The 24,270-nt window shown below is 42.4% G+C and overlaps 1 protein-coding gene and 1 long non-coding RNA gene across 9 annotated transcripts; one reads left to right on the top strand and one right to left on the bottom strand.

The window, feature by feature from the left end:
* Positions 1 to 2,894: 2,894 nt before the first annotated feature.
* LOC146375449 (uncharacterized) lies at positions 2,895 to 12,729 on the bottom strand. Of its 6 annotated transcripts, none has more exons than XM_084948841.1 (7): positions 12,567 to 12,729; positions 12,194 to 12,273; positions 10,173 to 10,354; positions 9,961 to 10,074; positions 9,582 to 9,806; positions 3,620 to 9,096; positions 2,895 to 3,477 (listed from the first exon to the last, which is right to left on the bottom strand). In XM_084948841.1, exon 6 carries the CDS (start codon positions 8,612 to 8,614, stop codon positions 7,109 to 7,111), a length of 1,506 nt encoding a protein of 501 aa, XP_084804967.1. In that variant the 5' UTR covers positions 8,615 to 9,096; positions 9,582 to 9,806; positions 9,961 to 10,074; positions 10,173 to 10,354; positions 12,194 to 12,273; positions 12,567 to 12,729; the 3' UTR covers positions 2,895 to 3,477; positions 3,620 to 7,108. The 6 variants fall into 6 exon arrangements, with proteins under 6 accessions (XP_084804967.1, XP_084804966.1, XP_084804965.1 ...); XM_084948840.1 differs by having other exon boundaries at positions 9,922 to 10,074; positions 12,567 to 12,727; XM_084948839.1 differs by having other exon boundaries at positions 9,582 to 10,046; positions 12,567 to 12,720.
* Positions 12,730 to 16,901: 4,172 nt separating this feature from the next.
* On the top strand, positions 16,902 to 20,074 carry LOC146375448 (uncharacterized). Of its 3 annotated transcripts, XR_014802088.1 has the most exons (4): positions 16,902 to 17,302; positions 18,029 to 18,186; positions 18,620 to 18,677; positions 19,628 to 20,074. It is a non-coding gene; the product is annotated as an uncharacterized LOC146375448 (long non-coding RNA). The 3 variants fall into 3 exon arrangements; XR_014802089.1 differs by having other exon boundaries at positions 16,902 to 17,295; positions 18,620 to 20,074; XR_014802087.1 differs by having other exon boundaries at positions 18,620 to 20,074.
* The last annotated feature ends 4,196 nt before the right edge of the window (positions 20,075 to 24,270 follow it).

Below are 24,270 nucleotides of genomic sequence, written 5' to 3'. Positions count from 1 at the left end.
GCAGCCCTACTAGGCGCACGCCTCTGTGAGCTCATACAAACAGAACTCACCTTACCAGTCAGAACTACCACCCTTTGGACTGACTCAACAACTGTACTTCACTGGCTTCAGTCAGATTCCTGCCATTTCAAGGTATTCGTAGGAGCCAGAGTCTCAGAAATTCAAAACCTCACAAACAGTCAAGACTGGAGATACATCAATTCAGCCACAAATCCTGCTGATGATGTTACGAGAGGTAAATCCCTGAAAGAGTTCCTTAGCCCAAACAGGTGGACCGAGGGTCCCTCGTTTCTGCATGAACCTCCGAATAACTGGCCCACAGTTACAGATCTCCATCCTGATGATGATCAGACTGAGTTAAAGAAATCCTACTTTTTTGGTATTGTCAGTATACCCTCCCATACATACACACCCAGCTTCAGAATCTATCAAGAGCTATTGGATTTCACGGCTCGTTCACTCTCCAACCAAAAGGGTAACATTCCTTCTGCAGCTGATTATCTAACAGCAGAACAAGAAATCCTTCGTCAGGCACAACTGGACAGTTTCGGTGAAGATTTAGCCCGTTTACAGTCAGACAAACCCCTCTCATCCGACAGCCGTCTATTGTGTTTGTCACCAGTGTTGTGCAGGAATTCTGGACTTATCCATGTAGGAGGCCGACTACGGCAAAGCCCAGACTTGGAATTGAATGTCATTCACCCAATAGTACTTGATCCTGCTCATCCAGTGACCAAACTGATCATACAAGATTATGATGACAAACTGCATCATGCTGGTTCAGAAAGACTTTTTGCTGAACTACGTCGGAAATTTTGGATTCTCAGAGGAAGGGAAGCCGTACGCAGGCATCAGTATAGCTGCGTTGCATGTCAGAAATGGAGAGCACAGCCCATCATTCCAAAAATGTCAGACTTGCCTGCTGCTCGTCTTAGGTTATTCAAACCACCTTTCTACTCCACAGGAATAGACTGCTTTGGACCATACATGGTCAAGACCGGCCGCAGATCGGAGAAAAGGTGGGGAATAATATTCAAATGTCTCACGACTCAGTGTATACATCTTGACCTCCTAAACAGCATGGATACCGACTCCTTCCTCATGGCCCTCCAACGATTCATTTCTCGACGAGGAACACCCCTGGAAATTATATGTGATCAAGGAACTAATTTCAAAGGAGGAGATAAGGAACTACGGGCTGCTTTTGACAACCTTGCTCCGACTACAGCCGGTCCTGATGACTAAAAGAATCCATTTCAAATTCAATCCCCCGCATGCACCCCATTTCGGTGGAGCCTGGGAGAGGGAGATACGTTCTGTGAAGAATGCTCTGAAGAGAACCATTGGTGCACAAATGGTCACTGAAGAGGTCTTAAGAACGGTCCTAATTGAGATTGAAGGCATTCTTAACTCAAAACCCCTAGGCTATGTATCCTCAGACATTGCGGATATTGATCCCATAACCCCAAACCTTCTCATTATGAGCCGACATGATTCGTCACTTCCCTTAGTATCCTATTCTGATTCTGACCTCCTAGGTCGACGACGATGGCGACATGCACAAATATTGGCAGATCACTTCTGGCGGCACTTCATAAAGGACTATCTACCATCCCTCCAAAGAAGACACAAATGGCAGAAGGAGAACCCAGATCTCACACTGAACTCTGTCGTAATGATCATGGATTCACGCCTTCCACGTGCCCTCTGGCCCATAGGCAGAGTGACACGCCTCCTGAAAAGCCCAAATGAACGCATCAGAACCGTGGAAGTCTTAGCACAGGATAAAACCTACATCCGCCCTGTCTCCTGTCTTATCCCCCTGCCCCCGCTTCCTGATGAAGACTGATCCTGATCATATCAACATATTTCTCACTAGAAATATGGGGGCGGCTGTTGTAGAGACCCACCTTTTAGCACATCCCAGCACACCCACTCACTTCACCAGATGCACCTTGTTTAGTTCTCTCACCTTTGATTGGGTGTGGTGCTTGTCCTTAATTGCACTCACCTGTCACACATTATATAAGGACTGCATTCACTTTAGGCTCACTCCTTCTTCACTCCCACACGGGGCGGCAGCAGAGGTGAGGTTCTGTTCTGGTTTTTCTTATTTTATGTATTGTTTAAGGTAATGAGTAACTTCTCTGTTTTCTTTCAGCATTGGCAGTCCATGTGTGTCTTTCTTTCCTTCCTTCTTTGCTTTATTGATTTGAGAATAAAAGGAGAACCCTGTGAATGATTAGATGACTGCTTATTCTTATCCTAATCGGATGAGCCCATGATGCTGATTACTCAACCCTGAGCCTTCTTTTCCTTCATAACAATCAGTTTATGTTGTAAAAGAGAAGGAATATTGGAAAGAAAGATCAACATTGTGATATTATTTCTTCCAAACTGACCAGAAACATGCTTGTCAGACTCTCACAGCAAAGGATCAGACTCACTGTGCATGACGGCTCAGGCCAATGATGTCTGTTAGATTGTCAGTTGTTTAGTGCTTCTGTACAGTTAGGGTCACCGACTCTATTTCAGAATAATTAATATGCGGAAAACACTAAAAGTTGATTGTCTTCCAATATTCTAGCATAATTAAAAAACTTTGACTTTGTAAGTACATATTATTAGTCCTAATGCCAATATGATTCTTCATAACTCCTGCTTTGAAATACTGAACTTTAAAATTTACCTGATGAAAGATGATTTACAGTGGCACTCTGTCAGGATCATTCTGACTGTAAGATCACTGTATTAATCTGAATCCTTCTGAAATGTGCTGTGAATGAATGCTGATGCAACTCACTGTGGGAAAGCTGTTAATAAAATGAATCTGTGACACATGCAACACATTCACAGAGGAAGAGGACACAAAGGGAGGACACGCAGAGGCTGTGTTGAAGTCACAAATCCAAATCTTTATTAAAAAACAGGCGGCGGTAACAAACAGGAAGACAAGCAGTCCATCAAACAGTCTACAGGGTCAAACATACAGAGAATTCAAACAGCAGTAAAAAATAACTGGACACTGAAAAGCTTAAAGCAATGTGTGACGCAATAAAAGGAAGCAGCGCAGTATATTCACTGAATTATCATCAATTATTTCTAAGGATTATTTTCTTAAATGCAGTTAGAGTGTGGCTGGTAAAGATGGAAACATACAGAATGTAAACTGTGTGAGTTTGGTGAACTTTGTTAGTAACAAATGAGGTAAAAAACAACAACCCCAAAACAGACAAAACACAGAAAGAGGCTCTCAGTATTCATTAATAATTAGAAAGAAAAATTCTGGTCGTGGATTTTTACAGTCTTAGTTCCGCTCGCTGTCATCATTATAATCATCACGATCAATGGCGAGGTCCTGAGGTGGGTGGGGCTGTCTCTGGTGATGTCACCATGAAGGAACAGCATCTGGCACGTGTTGGTGAAACATCTCAGTACACTGGTGTAGTTTCCTCTCCAGCTGTTTGACATGTGACACTTGAACATTAAGGGGAAGAAGAAGAAACAGTGTTAGGTCAGGTGACCACATGGTTTCTAAAGTAACTGACAGGAAGTAACCAGGCCGTTAGAAATGGATGGCATGTGTTTAGAGTTACTGGAGTTGGGTAACTCTACTTACCAAAAGCAGAAGCACACAGATGAAGGATCAGATGCTGAATGTTGCAGGAACATGCTCATGTGTGGTGGTCAGTCAGTGCTGCTCCGGCAGGTTAGACAGTCCAAGACTGATATGCTGCCCATCTGAGAGTTTGAAAACACACATGCAAAGATTTATTTTGTATTACAGTCAAAGTTGGATGTTCATTTTTGTCCTTTAAAAATGTTTGTGTATTTGAAAGCACTAACATTTAAGGATGACTTGGATTGTCTCCTTTAAAGGGGAGACAAGTGTATCCACTGTTACGGATTCAAATATTGGGGATGGATACAAGAGGAAAAGTCACAATAACAACACTGGTCCGGCCGGGTTGAGTCAAACGATGATTTTAATGATCACACGCGTGGGAGATGGACACCGTACGCAGACAGCATCAGATCTCACCCCAAAAATCACATCACAATAGTTTTATGAAATCGGGGTATTAGAACGCCCCTTCATGCGTATGACAGGTGCAATACAATCAATGTTGACCATTTTATTTAACACAGCAAAAAGAACATTCTCTCCTTCCCGAGGACAGGCACTGACTCCCGCCTATCTCCTGGAGCCAACTGTCCCCTGCGGAGACACAATATTGCAGCTACAAGGATTTCCAGATTGGTTAAGGTGATCAGTGTGTAATGCTCTAAATCAAGTATGTAATATTAAATGAATATTGTTTAATCAATTGCCACTACTAAAACATAACAAAAGATATAACTGAATACAGAATGGCAAAGAATAACATGATATCAGTGTTGTGTAAGCGCGTGCGGCCTTCTATGCTCAAAGCCTTTCCCTTCCATAGATCAGCCAGACATTCGCGCTGACTGTAGCTTTTAACCCTTATTAATTTGAGCACAACTCTATAATGAGCAACAAACAGCAATATGTATGAGATGATCATGGTAACACCTGCAATGAAAGAGCATATGATTATTCTGGCACTTGTAAATGGAAAATCAACCTGAGGTTATAACCATCACTGTAATACAAATGTCAATGTAATGTCAAAAGCTTTAATCAAAGGTTAATTAAAGGCTGCTTATATGATTCTTATATGATTATGATTATATGATTCTGAGGTTTCAATAATGCCGATGATAAAATAACAAAATAATAAAAGAAAAGAAAAAGAACACCCCTTTTATCCCACAATTCCCTCTGTTGACCTCTGGAGAATCCAGAGGTCACAACACTGACAGTTGTGTCATGTCACTCCTTGGCCTACACAGCAGGTCCTACGTACATCATTGGCATCATGGACATTGGGGTGATAACTCTAGGCTCCACTGCCCTCCTAAACATCATCACTAACACTCTTCTGGCACAAGGAATGAGACGACAACAACAGGTAACCATAATACATACCAAAACAGATAAAGCCAGCATGACCGACACAATAAGCCCCTTCCATCGTCCGAACACTGAGGTCAGCCAGCCCTCCAGCGGATTGTCAATACCTGAGTGATCATGCATAGTTTCAGAAAGGCTCTTTAGGCCCTCCAGAGCCCGAGTCACTGAGCCATCTGGAGCAGTGTTGTTGGGAATGAAGGTGCAGCACTGATCGCCAAAGATGGAACAGACGCCCCCTTTTTCTGCCAATACCATATCAAGGGCCATCCTATTCTGCACGCCCATTAACGAGGTCGGACCCACCTGCTCCGCCAACCCCTCCATGCCATCTTTGGTGAGGTTAGAGAGTCTCAGCACATTATAATGAACATAATTTATCCTATCTACGTTCTTGTTTGGGGTCACTGGAAAGAAAGCAGAGATTATTGGAATATTCTCAAAACCGGCTGCTATTTGATCAGCGAGTTTAAATTCATTTGGAACTCCCCTGGGCACTCCAATGGAGTCAATCCAGGTGGGGGAATTCAACCTAGGGTCGTATGCATGTGTGCCATCAAAGCCTGTCTTCATTAAAATGTGTCTTTTGCGTTTAGCTGCCAATGTGCGCGTGTTGTGTTGTGGAATCGCTTTTACCTGGTTTCCAATTAGCATAAGTGGCGCCCCTAGTCTCACCATTGCGCATGTACCCACGCTCCCCACAGGAACACGAACCACAAGAGTCCTATGCCCGCAATAGTAATACAGCCCGCTTCTAGCCCATGTTCCAATTACGGTGGCTGCATCACTCACATTGTTGGTGGTCCTACCCGTCCGGGTGACCGAACACCAATTTGGATCGATTTCCCCTAGTCGATATTTAACTTTATCTGTGGAAAAAGTAAAACACGTATAGTTATCTTTTCTGGGCATAAACGGTCCTGCTCGCGTGAGTTTGTCAATAGGGGGAAATAGACTGGACAACACAGTGCAGTTCCCCGTATTAACAACTTCTCTAGTCATTCGCAACATACAGTTATAGCCCCACTGATCCTCTGGATGCAGCGGTGCTGGCTCAGTAAATAAACGCGGCCTTGCGGAAGCACAAGCTACACAGTTAGACACTTTCTGTTCTTTAGCGTTTTGGGCCATCCAGTCCAGCCAGATGTTGCTGTCACTGAACCCGGTGGCGCGTTCAATCAGATCTTGAGGTTTTAACGTGCTGTAGTCCACCGAAACGACTTGTCTAACTTTTGGTTCCTGTTCCTCTGGTCCAGCCTCCGACGACCCGCTCCCCTCTTGCCCTGTAAAAGATGCAACAGAGTTCATTGGATTGGGAATCACGTGTGTTGTCATTTCTTCTCTACCTGGCGACCTGGGATTAGTCTTTTCTAGAAAATTAACTTTAATTAACACTTTTGGATCAACCCCAGCTGTTTCCACCCCCAAGATTAGATATACAGGTTTTTCCCGATGCCAATTACCTAATGATAAGGTTAACAGATTTTTAGATGGGCTGTAGTCCCTTTGAAGTTTAAGCTCATTTTCTGGTCCTAATTCTGGCGGTTCCCAATTTTCCCCAGTGTAACCCCTTACCTGATCCCAATTACGGCACCAGCTGTCATAAGGCCGATTTCCCCTTTCGCAGTGTGTACTCACTGAATAGTCCCAACAGACCCACACATTATATCCCCTCCAGCTACTGCTTACATCCTGACAATTAAAAACATCACACAGATCAAACGTGAAAGAAGTTGTGGAACCCTTAACATAATCTAATTCTACTCCACCGTATGTGCTGAGACACTCATCCTTTTTACCAGAGACCTCGCGCTTCGTTCTCGCCCACGGCCTGAAGTCACTAAGGATCACGAGTGGTGTAAGTGGCGTATCAAACAGCGCCGGGCCGGCCTGACCTCCGTGCTCAGACAGTTTTCCCTTGTCGGCCTGCAAAAAATAAACCAAAAAACATATAGCTGTGATTAAAAACATCATCGACATTAAACCTATGGTATTATTGAACATTGTGATAGCCTTTTGAACTCTTTTCTCGTCACGAGTATCTGATTGTTGTGATGGCATGGTGTTGTGTGTAAGTTATGTTGTAGCAAAAAGTTCAAAGCCCTTTTTAGATGCTCAGTTTGGTGCCGCTCCCTTTCGCTGGCGCGGCGACTTCCTCCTAGGCTGCTCTTCTTTCTTCGACCTCCCGGGTAGACCACCGGTTGGCCCGTTGCACAGGTGTGAGGGTTTATTCTGCCTCTGAGTTTCACCTGTGTTGGGTGGAGATTGATTTCTCCCCACCAAGTCCTCGTGCGCCGCTGCGCACTGCGTCCAGTGATACCAGGCGTCGCCTTTCCCTCTCAGTTGAACCGCTGTAGCTGTCCGAGCCGACACCTCGTATGGACCAGTCCAACGGGGTTCCTTCCACTTGCGTTTGATGACCTTCAGCCACACTGCCTTTGCGTCCGGGACCTCTCCTCCTCCTGTGGGCTTTTCACAAGCCACCTGTTTGGTGAAACTGGACACCAGCGCCTTTAACTCGTTCCAATAGTCTGCGTGAGACCTGTTCCCTCTGGTGTCCTGTCCCACCGAGCCCACCGTCCAAGGGGCCGGAAACTGTCTCCCAGTTTGCAGCTCGTACGGTGTGAAGCCCACTTCCGGTTTGACCGCTGGCTTGGGATTGTGTGCGCCACAGATTAAACACATCCTGGCCTTTTCCCTTATCATTTCTTTCAACTCAGGATGCCACCAATGACACAAGTTTCTCTCCATCTGTGCTACCCCCACGTGGGCAAGTCCGTGGGCCTCCTCCACCTTCTGTTTTGCCATTTTGGCTGTCAACACGGGGCGCCCGTCTGGCCCCCTCCACAAGTGTCCATCCTGCCAGGCTCCTTTGTTTTTCCACACCCCCTTTTCCTCTGGGGATGCCTCCTCCTGAGCCTGTTTGACTTCCTCCGTCATGTTAGTGGATACTTCCTCTTCTGCAGTTACCTGTATCATTTGTTTCCGTCCTTTGTAGTCTGCCGCCTCTTTTGCGGCTTCATCTGCTTTCTGGTTTCCTTTTGCCACCATGCTGGTTCCTTGTGAGTGCGCTTTGCATTTTATGATACTCACTTCATCTGGGTCAGCCAAGGCCTTTTGCAGTTCCTCCATTTCACTTTTGTGGCAGATAGGTGCATTGGTTGCTGTTCTGAATCCTGCTCTTTTCCATTGAGCCAGCTCCACATGAGCTGCTCCGAATGCATACGCTGAGTCAGTGTAGATGTTCACTCTCCTATTCTTAGCTAATCTCAAGGCTCGAGCTAGGGCTATCACTTCAGCTCTCTGTGCCGACTGCTGTCCCCCAATTCTTCCTGCTTCTTTGACCTGATACTCCTCTCCTACTCTGCAGACTACCGCATATCCTGCTTTCAGTCCTTCTTCGTCTCTGTGGCAACATCCATCAGTGAACCAGTCCTCAGCTCCAGGTATAGGTTCTGCCTTCAGGTCCTCTCTAATTTTTTCTTCAACCTGTGCTCTTCTGACGCAGTCATGGGGTTCCCCTGCTCCCATTAAATCTGCCATGTTTGCTCCTTCATGTGTGAATGTTAGATTTGGGGCCTCTAAGACTTTGCTCAATCTCTGTTGTGCCCGTGGTGACATACTAAATGCTTGTGAGTTCACGTATGCCACTATGCTGTGTGTAGCTCTACGTCACTTTACCTGGATGATGACTCCTCTCCCCCTCACTCAGAAACACTCCTAATATAACCAAGCAAATAAATAATATTGAAGATTTACTTACATCATTACAAAAACAGCAAAAACATCTCCCTTTGATTCTATTTCTCCATTCCTGCTGAACATCAGGCAACAAATATCTCAATAAATCACAGTAAAATGTAAAGCACATGTTTTCTCTGCTTTGTCTAACCTCTGCAGAGCCTCTGTCAAGAAAAACATAACTGTAAGCATAAAACAAATATACATTTCATAACACGTCACTGGACAAACCTCGGTCAGTTGATTTCCTCTGTGCAGTGCAGACGAACATCAGTCAGCAAGTGACTCTGCTGGTTCTTCTGAGGAAACACCACCGTCTCTCCACACCGTCACCATCTGTGAGCACAAACTGCCGCTCTGCTCTGCCAGCATGTAGGAAATCACATATCACACACAGGGGTGAAGAAACATCAGAGCTCAACTTTGGATACTTTAGATCTTAACAGATCAAAGTAGCTCTTAGTTTCAGCAATCAGTGAGCAGACAAACAATGATACCATACTGATTCTGTATGAATACAATATGGTATTTTCAATACAGGTGTCAAATTAATTTATTAAAACTAATACAGATATATGTATATTTTTTTTGATAAATTAGTTTGCTAAATTATAAGAATATATTTTTATTTTTTTTCATTTAACAATTGCAACTGAAAGAAATTAAATATTGAACAAAAATATATTGTCACATTCTGAGCATGCTCAGCACGCTGACAGACTTGAAGTTGCTACAGATTTTAAGAAGTGATAATTATAGGGAAGAAACTTCTCTTTTTCATCCGTTTAATCAAACATTTGATGCCTCAGCTGTCTCAGTCCTATAGCGTTCTGCAACTACAACTAACCTGAAGCTTGGATTTGGCTGCAGGTGCCCCTGTACATCCTTCTCAGCAGCACACATGTGGGTACCATTTAATCACACTTCTTCCTGAGCTTTGCTTCATCACAAGACCAAAGGTGGCATCCCGTGTCACAGTCTTATCATCATCCAGAAGAAACATTTGAAGAAACATCATGGAGAAGAAACATTTACGCGCCTCCTGGTTTTGTTTTCTGATCCTGCGAAAAGACTGAGGACAACAAAGCCCAGAGAACACGAGATACACAACATCCAACATTCAGACTCAACAGCCTCCATAAATGAAGAGCACCAGGTTGGTTCAGTTATAGTAGATATAAGCATACTTCACATTACTGGGTATGAATAATAATGAGGAGGCAAACTTTGAAGATGCAGAGCATGATGTCCCATCATCAGACTGTAAACAAACATCCACCAGGCTTCTTTGTTGGCAAAATTGATGATTCTCCTATCAGGGATCAGTAGCGTGTATTAACCTGTGGTATAAGCAGCAGTCACTGAAATATTACTCTTTCAGATAAGAAATCTAGGACATAAAAGCCAGGGTGGGAGGGATCTCTGCAAACTGACTTACCTCTGCAAGTGTGAAGCTCAACAAAAATCTGACTCTCCAGTCACAGACAAACAAAAACCTCCAGCTGGGAGATAGAAAACGCTGTCTGGGTCTTGCTGGATGTTGCTGGTCAGAGTCCACACATTAGCAGAGTGCTTCTTGGTCCCACTGACCCATGCGGACAGCGACTGTGGAGAACTGTTCTGGAAAACAGAGAAGAGAATTAAAATAACAAAAAGCCAAACAGGATTTCCACAAAGACTCTCTTGGAATCAGCAATCAAAAAAACCACTGGTTCATATTTCAATTAAATATGAACAGGTTCCTCAAATGTAAGCAGTTCAGATCTGATTTAATTTAATTTCCTTCACACAGCACATTCGTCCAGGCTGACAGGTAAACATAGAATTAATCTCAGGTAACATGACTCAGAGTAGAGATTCAGTAAGAAAGATTGCAGGCTCAAATATTATTACCACACAATCCAAGGACACACCAACAGCTCAGATTTGTAGAACTATTTAAACAAATGTCTTCTGAATATTCAATTCAGGTTCACAGTGGGAGGGTGGGAGGTGTCGTGGAATTTTTTAAATAAAGTCTGCAACACAGAAAGAGCTGTGATCAAGCTATTTATTACTGCGCCAACACACATCAAACATCACAGTTCAGTCATGTCAGCGCTGCCGCAGAAGTGGTGCTCCTACTCCTTTATGCATTCCAAGGAAGAGGGAGGAAGTTACAAACTGATCCTACCACACTTCACGTGCCTCGCTATGAAACCTAACGGATCAATGGTTAAGCTGTTTTGTGCCCTTGGCCTTATCAGCACCTGTAAAGGGAGTTGTTTTCTCAAACTGCTGACGCTGAAGTAAGTTCATCTAGTTTTAGAAACTTTCACTGAACAGTCTATAACAGTGTCACAACTAAGCATATGCATAAGCACTTAAATACTTTAAATGAGAATAACAGAAAATTTCTATTAAAAAGGCTAGAGCCTGTCCCAGTAGTCATAGGTAGAGCACACCTGGACAGGTCACCAGTCTGTCAGAGGACTAACACAGAGACAGACATCAGAGTAACAAATCTATTTAAAATTAATGTAAGTTTGCTGCAGCTGTATGTATGAACATGTGTTTCTGTGCTCACAGTCCACCTCTCAGGAAGCTGCAGTTCACTTTTAGTCTACTTTAAACAGACCTCACAAAAGGCTGATGTGGCTGGATCAGTAGTCTGATTTAAGTACGATAGCTTTGGCCAGGGATTAATCTGGTGCATCGCTTCACTGCAGTCTTACGTATTTTCCCCACACCTGAATAAAAAATACTGATATATACAAATAACAGCTTCAGCTGATGCAGCCTGACTCAATCCTAGATGTTCAGCACACAGAGACACAGAGGTGCCGTTTAAAGTTTAGTGTTAACCTGAGTCACTGATCATTTGCAGTATTACAGAGTCTGGCAGTCTTTGCATGATGTCCACGTCACTGTACGTTTCTAGCTGACTCTCAGGTGTGACAGGTGTGCCAGCAGGAAAGAGTAATAATAACCTGCATCCTGAGGTTTGTCATGCAGGATTAAAGGAGCCAGGCTTTGTTCACACAGCTAGGATTGTATTTTACACTGACCCTGGGTCAGTATAAGTATCATACAGTTTAAACGAAGCACTGAAACTTGCACATATTTATTACAGATGCACTGAAGCTAATCGAGATATTTGCTGTCAGTCTGTGGCTGCGATTAAACACTTTACTGGAAACTTTATTAACTAGTACCTTCATCAGTCATGACAGAAGCTAATATTTCTGTGCTAACATCGTTTAACCAGTAACAGCTTTCCTCCAATATAAGCTAACGTTTACACCGTAACTTTAAGCTAGCACCACAAAGACGGTAAAACACGTAAAAATATCTACAAATGCATCTTAAAGCTGTTATATTAGCACTCTGTGTATTACTAAGATAACCACATTAACATTACTGACACTCGCTGACTTTTAATAGTCATTCTATAAATGCTGTCCGTTTAAATGGTCTTACCTGTACACACTGCATATCCACCGGATTCCAGCCAGAGTGGATTCTGGAGTCTTCCCACGCTCCTGTTAGTGATCCTCCATCTGGATGGATGAGAACAACCTTCTGAACAATCTAGCAGGAGATGGCCCATATCTATGGGACTGATTTGTGCTAATAACGCCCATTGTATGGACTGATAACAGCCGAAGCGGGTGAATAAAGTCACCCAGTAGCTAGCTGTGCCATTACCCAGCATACATCACTCCCTCCATAAATGCAATAAACGATAGAAAAGTATCGTTCTACCTGTTTTTCAGGTAGTTGTTTACATTATATAATTTATTGTGTTCCGTATACGTCACTACAATGTGATTTGGAAAATGTCTAAATATACCGACAACAGGCACTTCCGCAGCAATCTCTTCAATCGGAGGAGCCTTCACGTCAATTCCCGACGCGAGGGGGGTACCCTGCGCGTCCATAAGCGAAGCAGAGGGAGCCTGACCATGCGTCACACGTTTGACGAGTTGGGAGTGAGAACGTGTTGGACGATGACGTACACCTAAAAGAGCTCAAAATCAGAAAACGTTGCTCTAAAACATGTTGACATGGTAAATGAAAATGAACAATAATCAAAATTGATCATGCAAACTGAAAGACTACTTACTATGTTTCTCTTGTTACTTCATTAGCCTCAGTGTTCTCAGATCATTCTTTACATAAAAGCACCCAGTTGTCTTGCAAAGAATGTGTAGGATTAGTGAAATCACACACATTCAAAGATACTGGTAGTTATTGTTTCAAATGCCTATTTCATGACAACCAGGCTAAATTCATCGAAAGAGATGATGAAAGAGATTATCTGGATGCTGAAATGATTGTTAAAATACATTAGGCCAATAATAGTAGACCTGTGCTACATTTGTCCAGCTAGGCAACACATATTTCTGCATAAGAGATACATGAGACACCCTTTAAATAAGCAAATTTCATGTTTAAAACATGGAAATGCAGCCAAAATGGACCATACAATGGCCTCAGTGAACACATCAGCACATAAGTAGAGATGAGGAAACTCAATCACATTAGATATTAATATTACTATGAGTAAATTATATATATTATATATTCTGTTACATGGTTTAAAGAATACAATGTGATAATCAGACATGAGAACGCTGTTTCCAGTTATACAAATTTATTTTATTTCACTATTAAAGAAACCAATTATGTGAATAAAAGCTCACCACAAGAACATCTCCCAACCCAGTCTTACAAAGTTGCAGTTACAATAAAAACTGGGTATGGAACATGAACTGTTGGTGAGCTAAAAAACAATCCTGGTGCTGATGCTTGTCATTGAACGTTTTGGACAGAGCTCTTGATTGAAATGCCTACCGTTGTGTGTAGGCATTTCAGTCCAGATGTTATGGAGTTCAGTTCAGCTAAGATGTATTTCTAAAGCACCGGATCGCAAAAATAGCCGCTTCTCGGCTGTTTATATTGTAAGGTAAAGACCATACAATATAAGAGAGAAAACCCCCCAACAATCAGATGATCCCCTGTGAGCAAACCCTTGATGACAGTGTCTGTGAAGGTTATCAGTCATCAAGGCCATAGTAGTCTAAGGAGCTTGGAAAGAAAAGCGCCTGGACTTCTTTAAGTTAAAGAAGTCCAGGCGCTTTTCTCCAAGCTCCTTAGACTTGGTGACGGTGGGAAAGAAAAACTCCCTTTTAACAGGAAGAAACTTTCGGCAGAACCAGGCTCAGTGAGGGGCGGCCATCTGCCTCGACCGGTTGGGGGGGGCACAGCTGTTATAACCCCTGACGCAGCATAGCTTCTAATTCTGAAAGATACGTAAATACCTTAAACCTGCACTCTATGCAGGACACCAAGTGATGACACGACTTGCAGTACTATAGGAGTCTATGCAGAAACAGTTTTCTCTCTTGAATCTCTGTAATTTTTTTGCTACTGAGTGTCTGGGTGCAGTCACTCATTTTGGGCCAATTAAATCAAATGAATTGAACCTGCGTTAACCAGGTTTAATAGGGAGGGCCAAAGTCGTAGTTGTGCTAAATTTCCTCGAATTCTCCTCGGAGATTTTCGAGTAGCTTCCTTTGTTCTTGAAAGTTCTTTTCCATTTGTCTCATCGCTTCCCGTCCATTCCACATCTTTTTGGTAAGGTCACTAACCTTATTTTCTAAGGCCTTATTTTCTTGTTTGAGTATGTCAACTTGGACATCGTAGTTGTTTATCAGATTGTTATGTTCTTCCTGTGAAACTTTGGGAGTCTGAGCTTGGGTTTGCAACGCCATGTCTTCTGTTTTCAAGGCTTCCTGTACATCACACAGATTTTTCTTGACCTCTTCAAGCTCTCTTTTCAGTGCCTCAAATTCATGGCACAACAACTCCTTTTCTCTGTTGGTCACGTTAAAATCATGTTCGGAGTCTTTCTCAGTGGCTTTGAAGATCCGTGATTCTCCTTTCACACCCTCATCGTGTGGTTTCAGTTCTTTTTGAGAATCACCACTCCTTTTGGAAAGCTCCTGGAGGTCCTGTTCAAGAAGTTCGTTATGCCTCGATATGTCAATTTCACGTGCAACGCATTGGAGTTCCAGGGTCTGTCTGAGCTGTTCACTGTCCGTTGTTTTGTTGTCCTCATTCATGATCCTTTTTCTTTCTTCACTCTCTTGTAACTCTTTAAAGGCTGTGTTTGCCTGATGGAGTTTATTTTTAACAGCCCGTATTTCCTGTTGCATGTCATCTTTTTCCTTTTCAAAGTCCCTTTTCAGCTCACACATGCGTTTTATCGTCACATCATTTTCCTTTCTTAAAGACTGGTTGTCCTTTTCCATGTCTCCCACTTTTATAACCAAGCCTGTCTTGCTGCTTTGCAACTCTCTGATTTCTGCCTCCATTTCCTGCATCACCTCTTTCTGTTGCTGGATCTCTTTGGTTTTGGAGCTGTTTAAATCCTTTAGAATTTGGTTCCAATATTCCAGGTCTTGAATTTTGAAGTGAATTTTTTCATTCTCTAGTTGCAGGTCTCTTTTCCTCTTGTTTTTAGAGAACCCACTTCGTTTGAAGAGAACTTCAATGTTTTTTTGGAGAATTTTGTTCTCATTTATGAGCTCTCTTTTTTGCTCCTTAAGGTCGGCGTTCTCGACTTTAAGGTCACGTATGGTAGAGCTTTGTTCTTTGAGAGTTTTATTCTCATTTTTCAGCTCTTTGATTTGCTGGTTAAGTTTTTCGTTCTCGGCTCTCAGGTTGCACACAACAGGATTTGACAGACTCATATTTCAAATTGAAGTTGATGTTAAATCTCTGTACTAACTAAAAGATTTTTTAAAAATACGGTCAACTGTGTCAGAAACTGAAGTTTCGAGTAGTTTAACTGCCTAGTGAATTCTTCCACTATCTTTGAAAGACTGACAAGAATGAGAACCTTTCCCCTCTTTAAGGGTTTTAGTGTGCTGATGTCATAAAGAAGATCAGAGATCAAAGGGATTCTGGTGGAATGTCACTGTGTCTGGTCTGGGCAGTTCTGAATTGAATAATAACAAAATGCAGATTGATGGTAATTGTAACTGATAATGGTTACATGAATTATAAACACCCAATAAATATTATTTAGAAATCCAAACTGTGGTGGAGGTGTGGTCCCTGGCTCAGCCGCAGGGGAGGAGTGATGCAGTGAGCTCAAGGGGGCGGTGCCAGGGAGGCTGCAGGGACAGGTGGTGATGATCTTCCTAACGAGGTTTTCCTTTTTATATAGTCAAGCCGGAGACCAGAGTGAGCAGGAGCATGTGCAGAAGACCAACCGGAGAGTTGGTGAACAGGTTGGCAAACCATGAAAGCCATATGTGTGGTGCTTAAACAAACACTCGTCCAGAGTGATCAACATAACAGTGTGTCGGGTTGACTTTTATACAAACAAACCAAAAAGAACAAAAACATGTCATTGTGAAGCTTTGGCAAATACTAGATTGGTCAACTGATGTGCCGTAAGCATCTGTCAGGCTCTCTGACAGTTAGTTAGTGTTGCCTACAGTTAAAATATGTAATTGTGGTGAAGAGTTAGTATGATTTTACATAAATGGAATCCACATTTAGGAGCCCTTCAGTAAATCCAGGCCAAGCTAAGAAGATGAGCAATGGGAGAAAGACCAAGGACAGAACACATGGAGATGACTGACCAGCGAGCTTTTAATGCTTAAACCTCGTCAAAGTAACTTTTTGTTGTGACTAAATTGTAAAGAGGGATGTGTGTGTATAGAAAGATGGCTGTTAGAGTAGCAGATGTTTAATTTTGTCTAAATTCACTATTAATTCAACACGTTCTCACTCCCAACTCGTCAAACGTGTGACGCATGGTCAGGCTCCCTCTGCTTCGCTTATGGACGCGCAGGGTACCCCCCTCGCGTCGGGAATTGACGTGAAGGCTCCTCCGATTGAAGAGATTGCTGCGGAAGTGCCTGTTGTCGGTATATTTAGACATTTTCCAAATCACATTGTAGTGACGTATACGGAACACAATAAATTATATAATGTAAACAACTACCTGAAAAACAGGTAGAACGATACTTTTCTATCGTTTATTGCATTTATGGAGGGAGTGATGTATGCTGGGTAATGGCACAGCTAGCTACTGGGTGACTTTATTCACCCGCTTCGGCTGTTATCAGTCCATACAATGGGCGTTATTAGCACAAATCAGCTTGTAAAGCCTCTACTCAGCTGTATTTTTGTTACTAATTTATGTTTGTTGTTGTTTAACACAGATTTCAGAAGAGCAAATATGCTTAATAGTTTAACTAGATTTCATTTGTCAGTGTGGGACTGCTGAGTCACCTGAAGAACTCATTTCATTCATTCTCCACATGATGTTCATTTACAGAAATGTTTCACAGGAACTGATTCCTCCCAAAGGTTGAACTAGTGTGTTTCCATAGATTACCTCTGTATGAATGTACTTCTTAAATGAAGGCAAGTGTTTGTCCTTTTTTGTTCCTCAGGTACAGTACGTGATATCAAGGGCAGGCGGTCAACACTGGGGGTAGACAAGAAGCAGACGTACTTCCAAGAGGGAGCTGCAGTGAGGACACAGCCAGGTCACTGAGGTCAGAGGTCAGAATCTGAAACAGCTCAGGTTTATATTTTAGAGGTTATAAAAAATCAAAATGTATTTATAAAGAAACCTTTAAATAATAGTCATAATTATGATTATTATAAGAAATATCAAACATTTAAGTGGATTTTCTGTTACACATATTGTGTTAGCCCTGCAATAAACTGGCAGCCTGTCTTTGTCCTGTATCAGCTGGGATAGGCTTCATCCTCCCGCAACCCTGAATTGGATACATTGTATTCCAATTATGTAATCTGATCATTTACAAACTCAAGGTATCTAATCAAAATGTAAGTAAGAATTATAAAATGGGAAAGCAGAAATAAGTGTGACATGAATGTAAATGTGTGAGCTGACATAGAGGACAGCTACATGCAGTCAGAAAAACCTTTGTTGTCAAGTTTGCAGGTATATCAGCACGAGACATTCTTACATAGAAGAGACTGTTAAAGTCTCTAACTCAGTGAAGCATTATTGGTCCCGTCTGTTTGGATAAATATAGTAAGTTGATGTATGTCCATTTATTGACACATTTTCTTAAGTGCTTATCCAGTTCAGGATCACAGTGGAGCTGCAGCTGGATATGTTCACTAAATAAACCTTACAAAAGTTAACAATAAACCTGCATCCATGTACGTTGTTGTCCACAGGATGAGAAAATCAAACTGGAAGACTGTGGAACATGTTAATAAATGTTTGTGTGTTTATGCCTGTGTCTTTCACAGGAGGCGCTGGAAGGTTTCCCTAATAGTTCCTGGTGAATCAAAGCAGAACCATAAAGGTTGCTGGACTGCATGATGGCCTTACCCCTGAGCAGTCATCCTGTTAAAGGAGGAACCACTTAGAAGCTGTTTTCAAAGTAGCTGAGCAGATTTCATCTCAAGTAAGCAATTAACTGTTTGTTCGTTTGTTCTGCCACTTAAAGAGCATTTAAGGACGTCTTTTGAGTGTCCAGTTGAATTAATTCTACTGGCTCTCATGGTCATTTGTTATTATAGACATATTTTTCATGTTCATCCAGCTATTTAGTAAATTCTATCTATTTAGTAATATCCGTCAGCTATAAAATGTAATATAAATATAAAAATATCTAAATATCTCCTGTCCTTTATGTTTTAATGATGTAAGACCAGACGTCTGTTATCGTGTTACATTAGCATTCCTCACATATCAATGAGATGCTGCACAGTACAATCCTACTGACACAGCAGAGGGATAACGACGGCTATTCAACATCGTTACACGACACATTCGAGCTGCATGACGCAGACAAAGTGACTAAATCATCTTTTTGTGGTTTATTGTCTTCAAACCAGCAGACAAAGCCGATGGCAGAAGATGTCAGAGAAGAACTTCAGGCCGTGGACTGAAAAGGTATTTTTTTCTTGTTATCAAAAGACATTTGGAGTGGCAGCTTCTACAACTGGTTGTGCTAAAGTAAAGCTTACAGTCTAAGAAATCACAGTGTTGATATTCAGCACAAAGAGAAAAGCTCACTTGTTTGAATTCATTTACAATCATAGTTTTATAAATTCTGACTGTAAACAGCTTTTACAGCTTTGATATTGTTTGACACTCGATATCAGGTGATAGGGTTTAATTTAAAGGTTTCTGTGTCCCAATGAGCCATTTACACTGATCAGTGTCAGTTTAACTGTAACACATTCATTATTTAGATTCAACAAAGAAATAACTGAATGTAAAAAAATGGCAGCCCTCAGGCCAGGTTTATAGAGATATATGCATGCATTATGAAATTTATGTATCCCAGATCATTGTTATTCATCTAGTCATGGCAGACCTACCTCTTCCTCCCAAGTTAACTGCAACCCAAAAGAACTAGTGGGGCTATTTACACACTCACAACCAGTGTGGGGTAAAAAGAGCCACCAAAAAGCTGTCAGCCACAGATGTGCTAGAAGAGTTAGAAACTCTACTTATGGAGAAACTTTCTAAGTCTAACAGAGGACAGGTACTCCTGCCCAAATAACATGATATAACCCCACATACAGCCCAGCCATAAAATGAACCAAGTCATTTAGTTAAAGACAGCATGGGACCAAATGCATGTAGCCAGCCTGCATCAACCTGACATTTCTTCCTCCTGAATTAAATGAATGAATGGATGAAAGTTAAATGACTACAAACCTAAAGCCACTAGTTCCCACACTGGAGCTCCCTGACACTGTGTGTTAACCGTATTTAGCTTGTATCAACAGTTGTAACAGGCTAAGCCACCTGAGACACTGCATTGAATGATTGTTCCTGTCTTAATGATTTCAGCTGACTGGTTTCAGCTCAGATGTTCTGCTTTTTCCTTTCAGTAGATCAAAGCAGCTCGTGCTCCTTCTGCTTCCAATTTAGAAGAAGAAGAAGAAGAAGGCGAAGGCTTCAGCGAAGTGGCGTTCATGGTCTCAGTGAACAGTCACGGTCACACACTGCATGTGGTTTTAAAAGCAACATGTCTGTTCACCACAACAATGGAGATGTGTAATATTAGTGCAGCTACGGTTTGTTTTTGAACATCAGTTCTGTTTTCTACTTTGATCACTTAGACCAAAAAAGTGTTGTTTTCAGATTCTTTCTTTTACATCTATAAACCACCTGTTCATTTTTTTATTACAATTAGTTTCACATAAATGTTAGTGTTTCCTTTATGATCTTTTAATGCTTACACTACACTGTACATGTCTACATTAGAGACATTTCTGTTACCTGTTTCTGTTGACTCAGAGTTGTGAAATGTTCTTTTATTTGATACACAATATGAAGTTCATAATTTTCTTGCAAATAAAACTCTAATGACAAACATGAACAGCTGTGCTTATTTCTGAGACATGAGTTTTGAATGTGTTCATATTTAGACAGTGTGCATCTGTATGCTGAAACTGTAATGGTGAACCTGAGGTGATGGTCAACAGAAGGCAAATATATATCAATATAAAACAATATTGAAGTAATGTCTTTACCCTCTGCAGCGTGTGGACGCTGTGCACGCAGTCACCTTATTCACTGTAGTAAACATGCACCGCTAGCTCACGTGACTGACTGTCTCCATGGTTACATCGTATATTATTAGCTATGTAAACAGCTTCCATAGATACCGCCATAGCTCTCTGCAGCTGTAACACTTAAACACTTTGCAAATCATTTCACGTTTTTGATAGTTATGAAGACAGAATATGTTTTTAAGGTCATGCTAGGCGGTTGCTATGGTGGTTGCTGTGCACTTGGGTGGACCGCGTCCGATTCCTGTTATTAGCTGTCCGCCGTAGGAAGGCTGCGTTCCATTTACAAGTAGTGACAGTCTGCCGCAACTCGAACTCAAACCCCGCTTTGTTCTTTAATTATAGGCCTTTTATAGCCGTTCATGACACGCACACACACACACATAAAGCACTTTGCCTCACCATGAGAATGCAAGTTTACCTAACCTAACCTTAAAGTATCTGATATAGGATAGAAAAATGAAGCAACCAGAGATTTAATGATGAAGACTCTGGGTTCTGTAGTTCACGTTTTACAGTCCTGAATGACTCTTTGCATATGATTTATTGAAGAGGAGTTTAGAATGCACTTTACATTTAGACTGTTGCTGTTTCATTTTTTACATTGTTGCCGTGTTATGTCATGAATAAGGTTCACCTGCTGGGGGTTTGATGGATCAGCTGGACAATACAGTCAAAGACAGACTTCATTCATCATATGCAAGAATCCTAGTTGGATTTTTGTTGTCACTCATGTTTTTGAACCAAATATTGAAAACAATTCTGACAGACTGGATACCTGGTCAGGGTGTACATTACCTTGTACTCAAGCATCCCAGGACAGAGCCCTGCCCCACCATGAGCCTGGGTGGATACGTGGTTATTAATATAAGGACCAATACTGAATATGAATATTTCATGAAAATTGAATTATAATACAAATTAGTAATAAGGGTTTCTCTGCGCCCTTATCTACCCCATACTCAAAGAGCTGCGGGCAGAGAGGGTGACAGGAGAGGATGGCACTGAAGAGAAGATGCTCGGTTTCTGGAGTCTCCTGGTCCTGTCAGTATTAGTAGGATGCATCTGCTGTGTCTTCTCGTGGATGCTCACCTACCTTGACTCGTCCCAGCCTGGTATGGATTTCCCAACACTGCGGACAGTGGCCCACGTCAGAGACGTTTAATATTGATTACATATGTCTGACTTGCTAACCCTAACCCTAGCCCTAGCTCAACAGACCACAATGCCCTGGACTGTCAGTATTATTACACGCTGTGAACATAAGTACCTTTGATCACTGTTGTAGAGACCCACCTTTTAGCACATCCCAGCACACCCACTCACTTCACCAGATGCACCTTGTTTAGTTCTCTCACCTTTGATTGGGTGTGGTGCTTGTCCTTAATTGCACTCACCTGTCACACATTATATAAGGACTGCATTCACTTTAGGCTCACTCCTTCTTCACTCCCACACGGGGCGGCAGCAGAGGTGAGGTTCTGTTCTGGTTTTTCTTATTTTATGTATTGTTTAAGGTAATGAGTAACTTCTCTGTTTTCTTTCAGCATTGGCAGTCCATGTGTGTCTTTCTTTCCTTCCTTCTTTGCTTTATTGATTTGAGAATAAAAGGAGAACCCTGTGAATGATTAGATGATTGCTTATTCTTATCCTAATCGGATGAGCCCATGATGCTGATTACTCAACCCTGAGCCTTCTTTTCCTTCATAACATGGTCCTCCGAGCCGGAGCAGTGTTAGCGTCATGGATTCAAAGCAGCCATTGACTGAAGGTTTGAGAAGATCCAGTCGTGATAGTCGACCTCCTGCCCACCTGCAGCAGTATGACGTTCAGTATCATGGAAGTAGAAGAGCTACATGTGAGACAGAGAGTCAAACCGAATGCCAGCATAGTGACAAAGACACACATGGGCTGCAGGATCCTGTCGGAGAGTCAGAAAGTCAACCAGAGACCCGCCCTGCTCCTTTACCTACCAACCAAGATGAGGTCATGAGGGAACTCCTGACGACGATGAGGGAGATCAGGCAATTTATGATTCAATCATGTCCTTCCCATTCTCGTAGCTCCAGATCTTCAATTCGCACTGTCTCATCTGATGGAATCAGATCTTCTGTATGCAGTTTACGAGCCAGTCCTCAAACACATCAACAACATGAGCAGCTCCCAGTGATTGATACAGCAACCTGTCAATCACCCTTCCAGCCCCCACAGATTAGCCGTCAGTCTGGCTTAGTTACAGCTGCCAGCCCTCCTTTACCTAATTCAACAATATTAGATGCTGCAATCCCTTCAACTGGTTTACCTAGACCAGTCCTTGCTACAGAAGATGAGACTCCCTTTGATTTCCTGGCCTTATCACAGCAGGATCCCCACCAGGTCTCATGTGTTCAACCTGCTGTTCCTTTAGCTGAAGACCCTGTTCAACCTCTCATTTGCATATCTGACCACAAGTATTGCCCTCCTCTAGAGCAGCAACCAGCTACATCCAATGCCTCACATGAACAGAAACCTTTGATACCTGTTACTGCTAGCTCGGGTCACTCCTCTAGCACGAGAACACATGTATATAAGCTTGAAGGTCCTTCGTTTCCAGACCTTAGTAGAGAAGACGAAATGCAATACAGGATGTTACGGATGGCCCTTACAAACCTTCTTGATCCTCATGAGACAGAGCAGTTCAAATATCATGTCCTTCTTGATCACCTCAAAGTAGACCAAGCTAAACGATTAGCTCTTGCCTTTTCCTACGCTCCTGACCCATACACTCAAGCCATCAAAGCCCTTGATGAGCGTTATGGGCAACCAAGACAGCTGGCATTGAAAGAGCTAAAGAATATACTGGAACTGCCTCCTATCAGAGCAGGTGATGGTCAGAGTCTTGATAATTTTGCTCTTCGTGTACAGGCTTTAGTTGGGTTGCTTAGCACTATGGGAGAACAAGGACGTGCAGAACTAGATTGTGGCTCCCATGTTGATCGCTTGTTAGCGAAGTTGCCTGCAGAGCATTTCAGTCGCTTCAAACGGCACGTTTACAGGGAACAGGGAGAAATAACGTATACCTTGCCTTTGTTCTCATCCTGGTTGCAAATGGAATGCAAGTGTCAACCCAGAAAGGCCAGTCCTGTTTCATCCTTCAACCAGCCACAACCTGCCCGTAAGTACACCTCTCCACTTACAACAATATTACATGGGGCAAATACATCTGATGATCCTGTACAGGCAGCACAACCGATCATAACAACTAAGGCAACATGTGCATATTGCCGCTAACCTGAACACCACATTAGTAAGTGTCCCGAGTTCATTCAGAAGACAAAGGATGAGAAAATAAACTGGATAAAAGCAAACAAACAGTGTTGGCGTTGTGCTAGGACTCATCAGGCCGCAAAGTGTGACCTGAGGAAAGCATGTGCCACCTGTATGGGACGACATCTACAGATCCTATGTGATGTAAATAAGAGATCTACAACTGAATCTAATCCTGTAGTGAGGACACTGTACTTTGATAGACCTAGTGATTGTCCTAGTGTCCTTTTAAAGGTTGTGAAAGTGCTCCTGCGAAATGGCAAAAGAACTCTTGAAACATATGCAGTACTTGATGATGGCTCCCAGCGTACCATTCTTCTACCATCAGCGGCGCAGCATCTCAACCTAACTGGGGAAGCAGAGAGATTATCACTTAGAACTGTCCGTCAAGAAGTTGAAACTATTCAAGGTTCTTCCGTAAGTTTCAAAATCTCACCCATCGCACACCCAGAGAAAACCTACACAATTAATAATGCCTTCACTGCAAGTCACCTAGCACTTTCAGACCACACCTACCCTGTATCATCTCTCCAACGGAGATACAAGCATTTTCAAGGTATCCCATTACCCATTATTAATAAAGCAGCGCCACTCCTGCTCATAGGCTCAGATCATACTCACCTCATCACGCCTACTGCTCCATTGAGACAGGG

This window comes from Perissodus microlepis, chromosome 13 (assembly GCF_051167445.1).
Source record: "Perissodus microlepis isolate ML-2025 ecotype Zambia chromosome 13, ASM5116744v1, whole genome shotgun sequence".
NCBI classification, from domain to species: domain Eukaryota; kingdom Metazoa; phylum Chordata; class Actinopteri; order Cichliformes; family Cichlidae; genus Perissodus; species Perissodus microlepis.
The sequence above is the reverse complement of the archived record's forward strand: the minus strand, read 5'-3'. Positions and strand labels throughout refer to the sequence as shown.

Coding starts and splice junctions, on each gene's coding strand:
- LOC146375449 (XM_084948841.1), bottom strand. CDS start 8,614: ATGTCACCACGGGCACAACAGAGATTGAGCAAAGTCTTAGAGGCCCCA.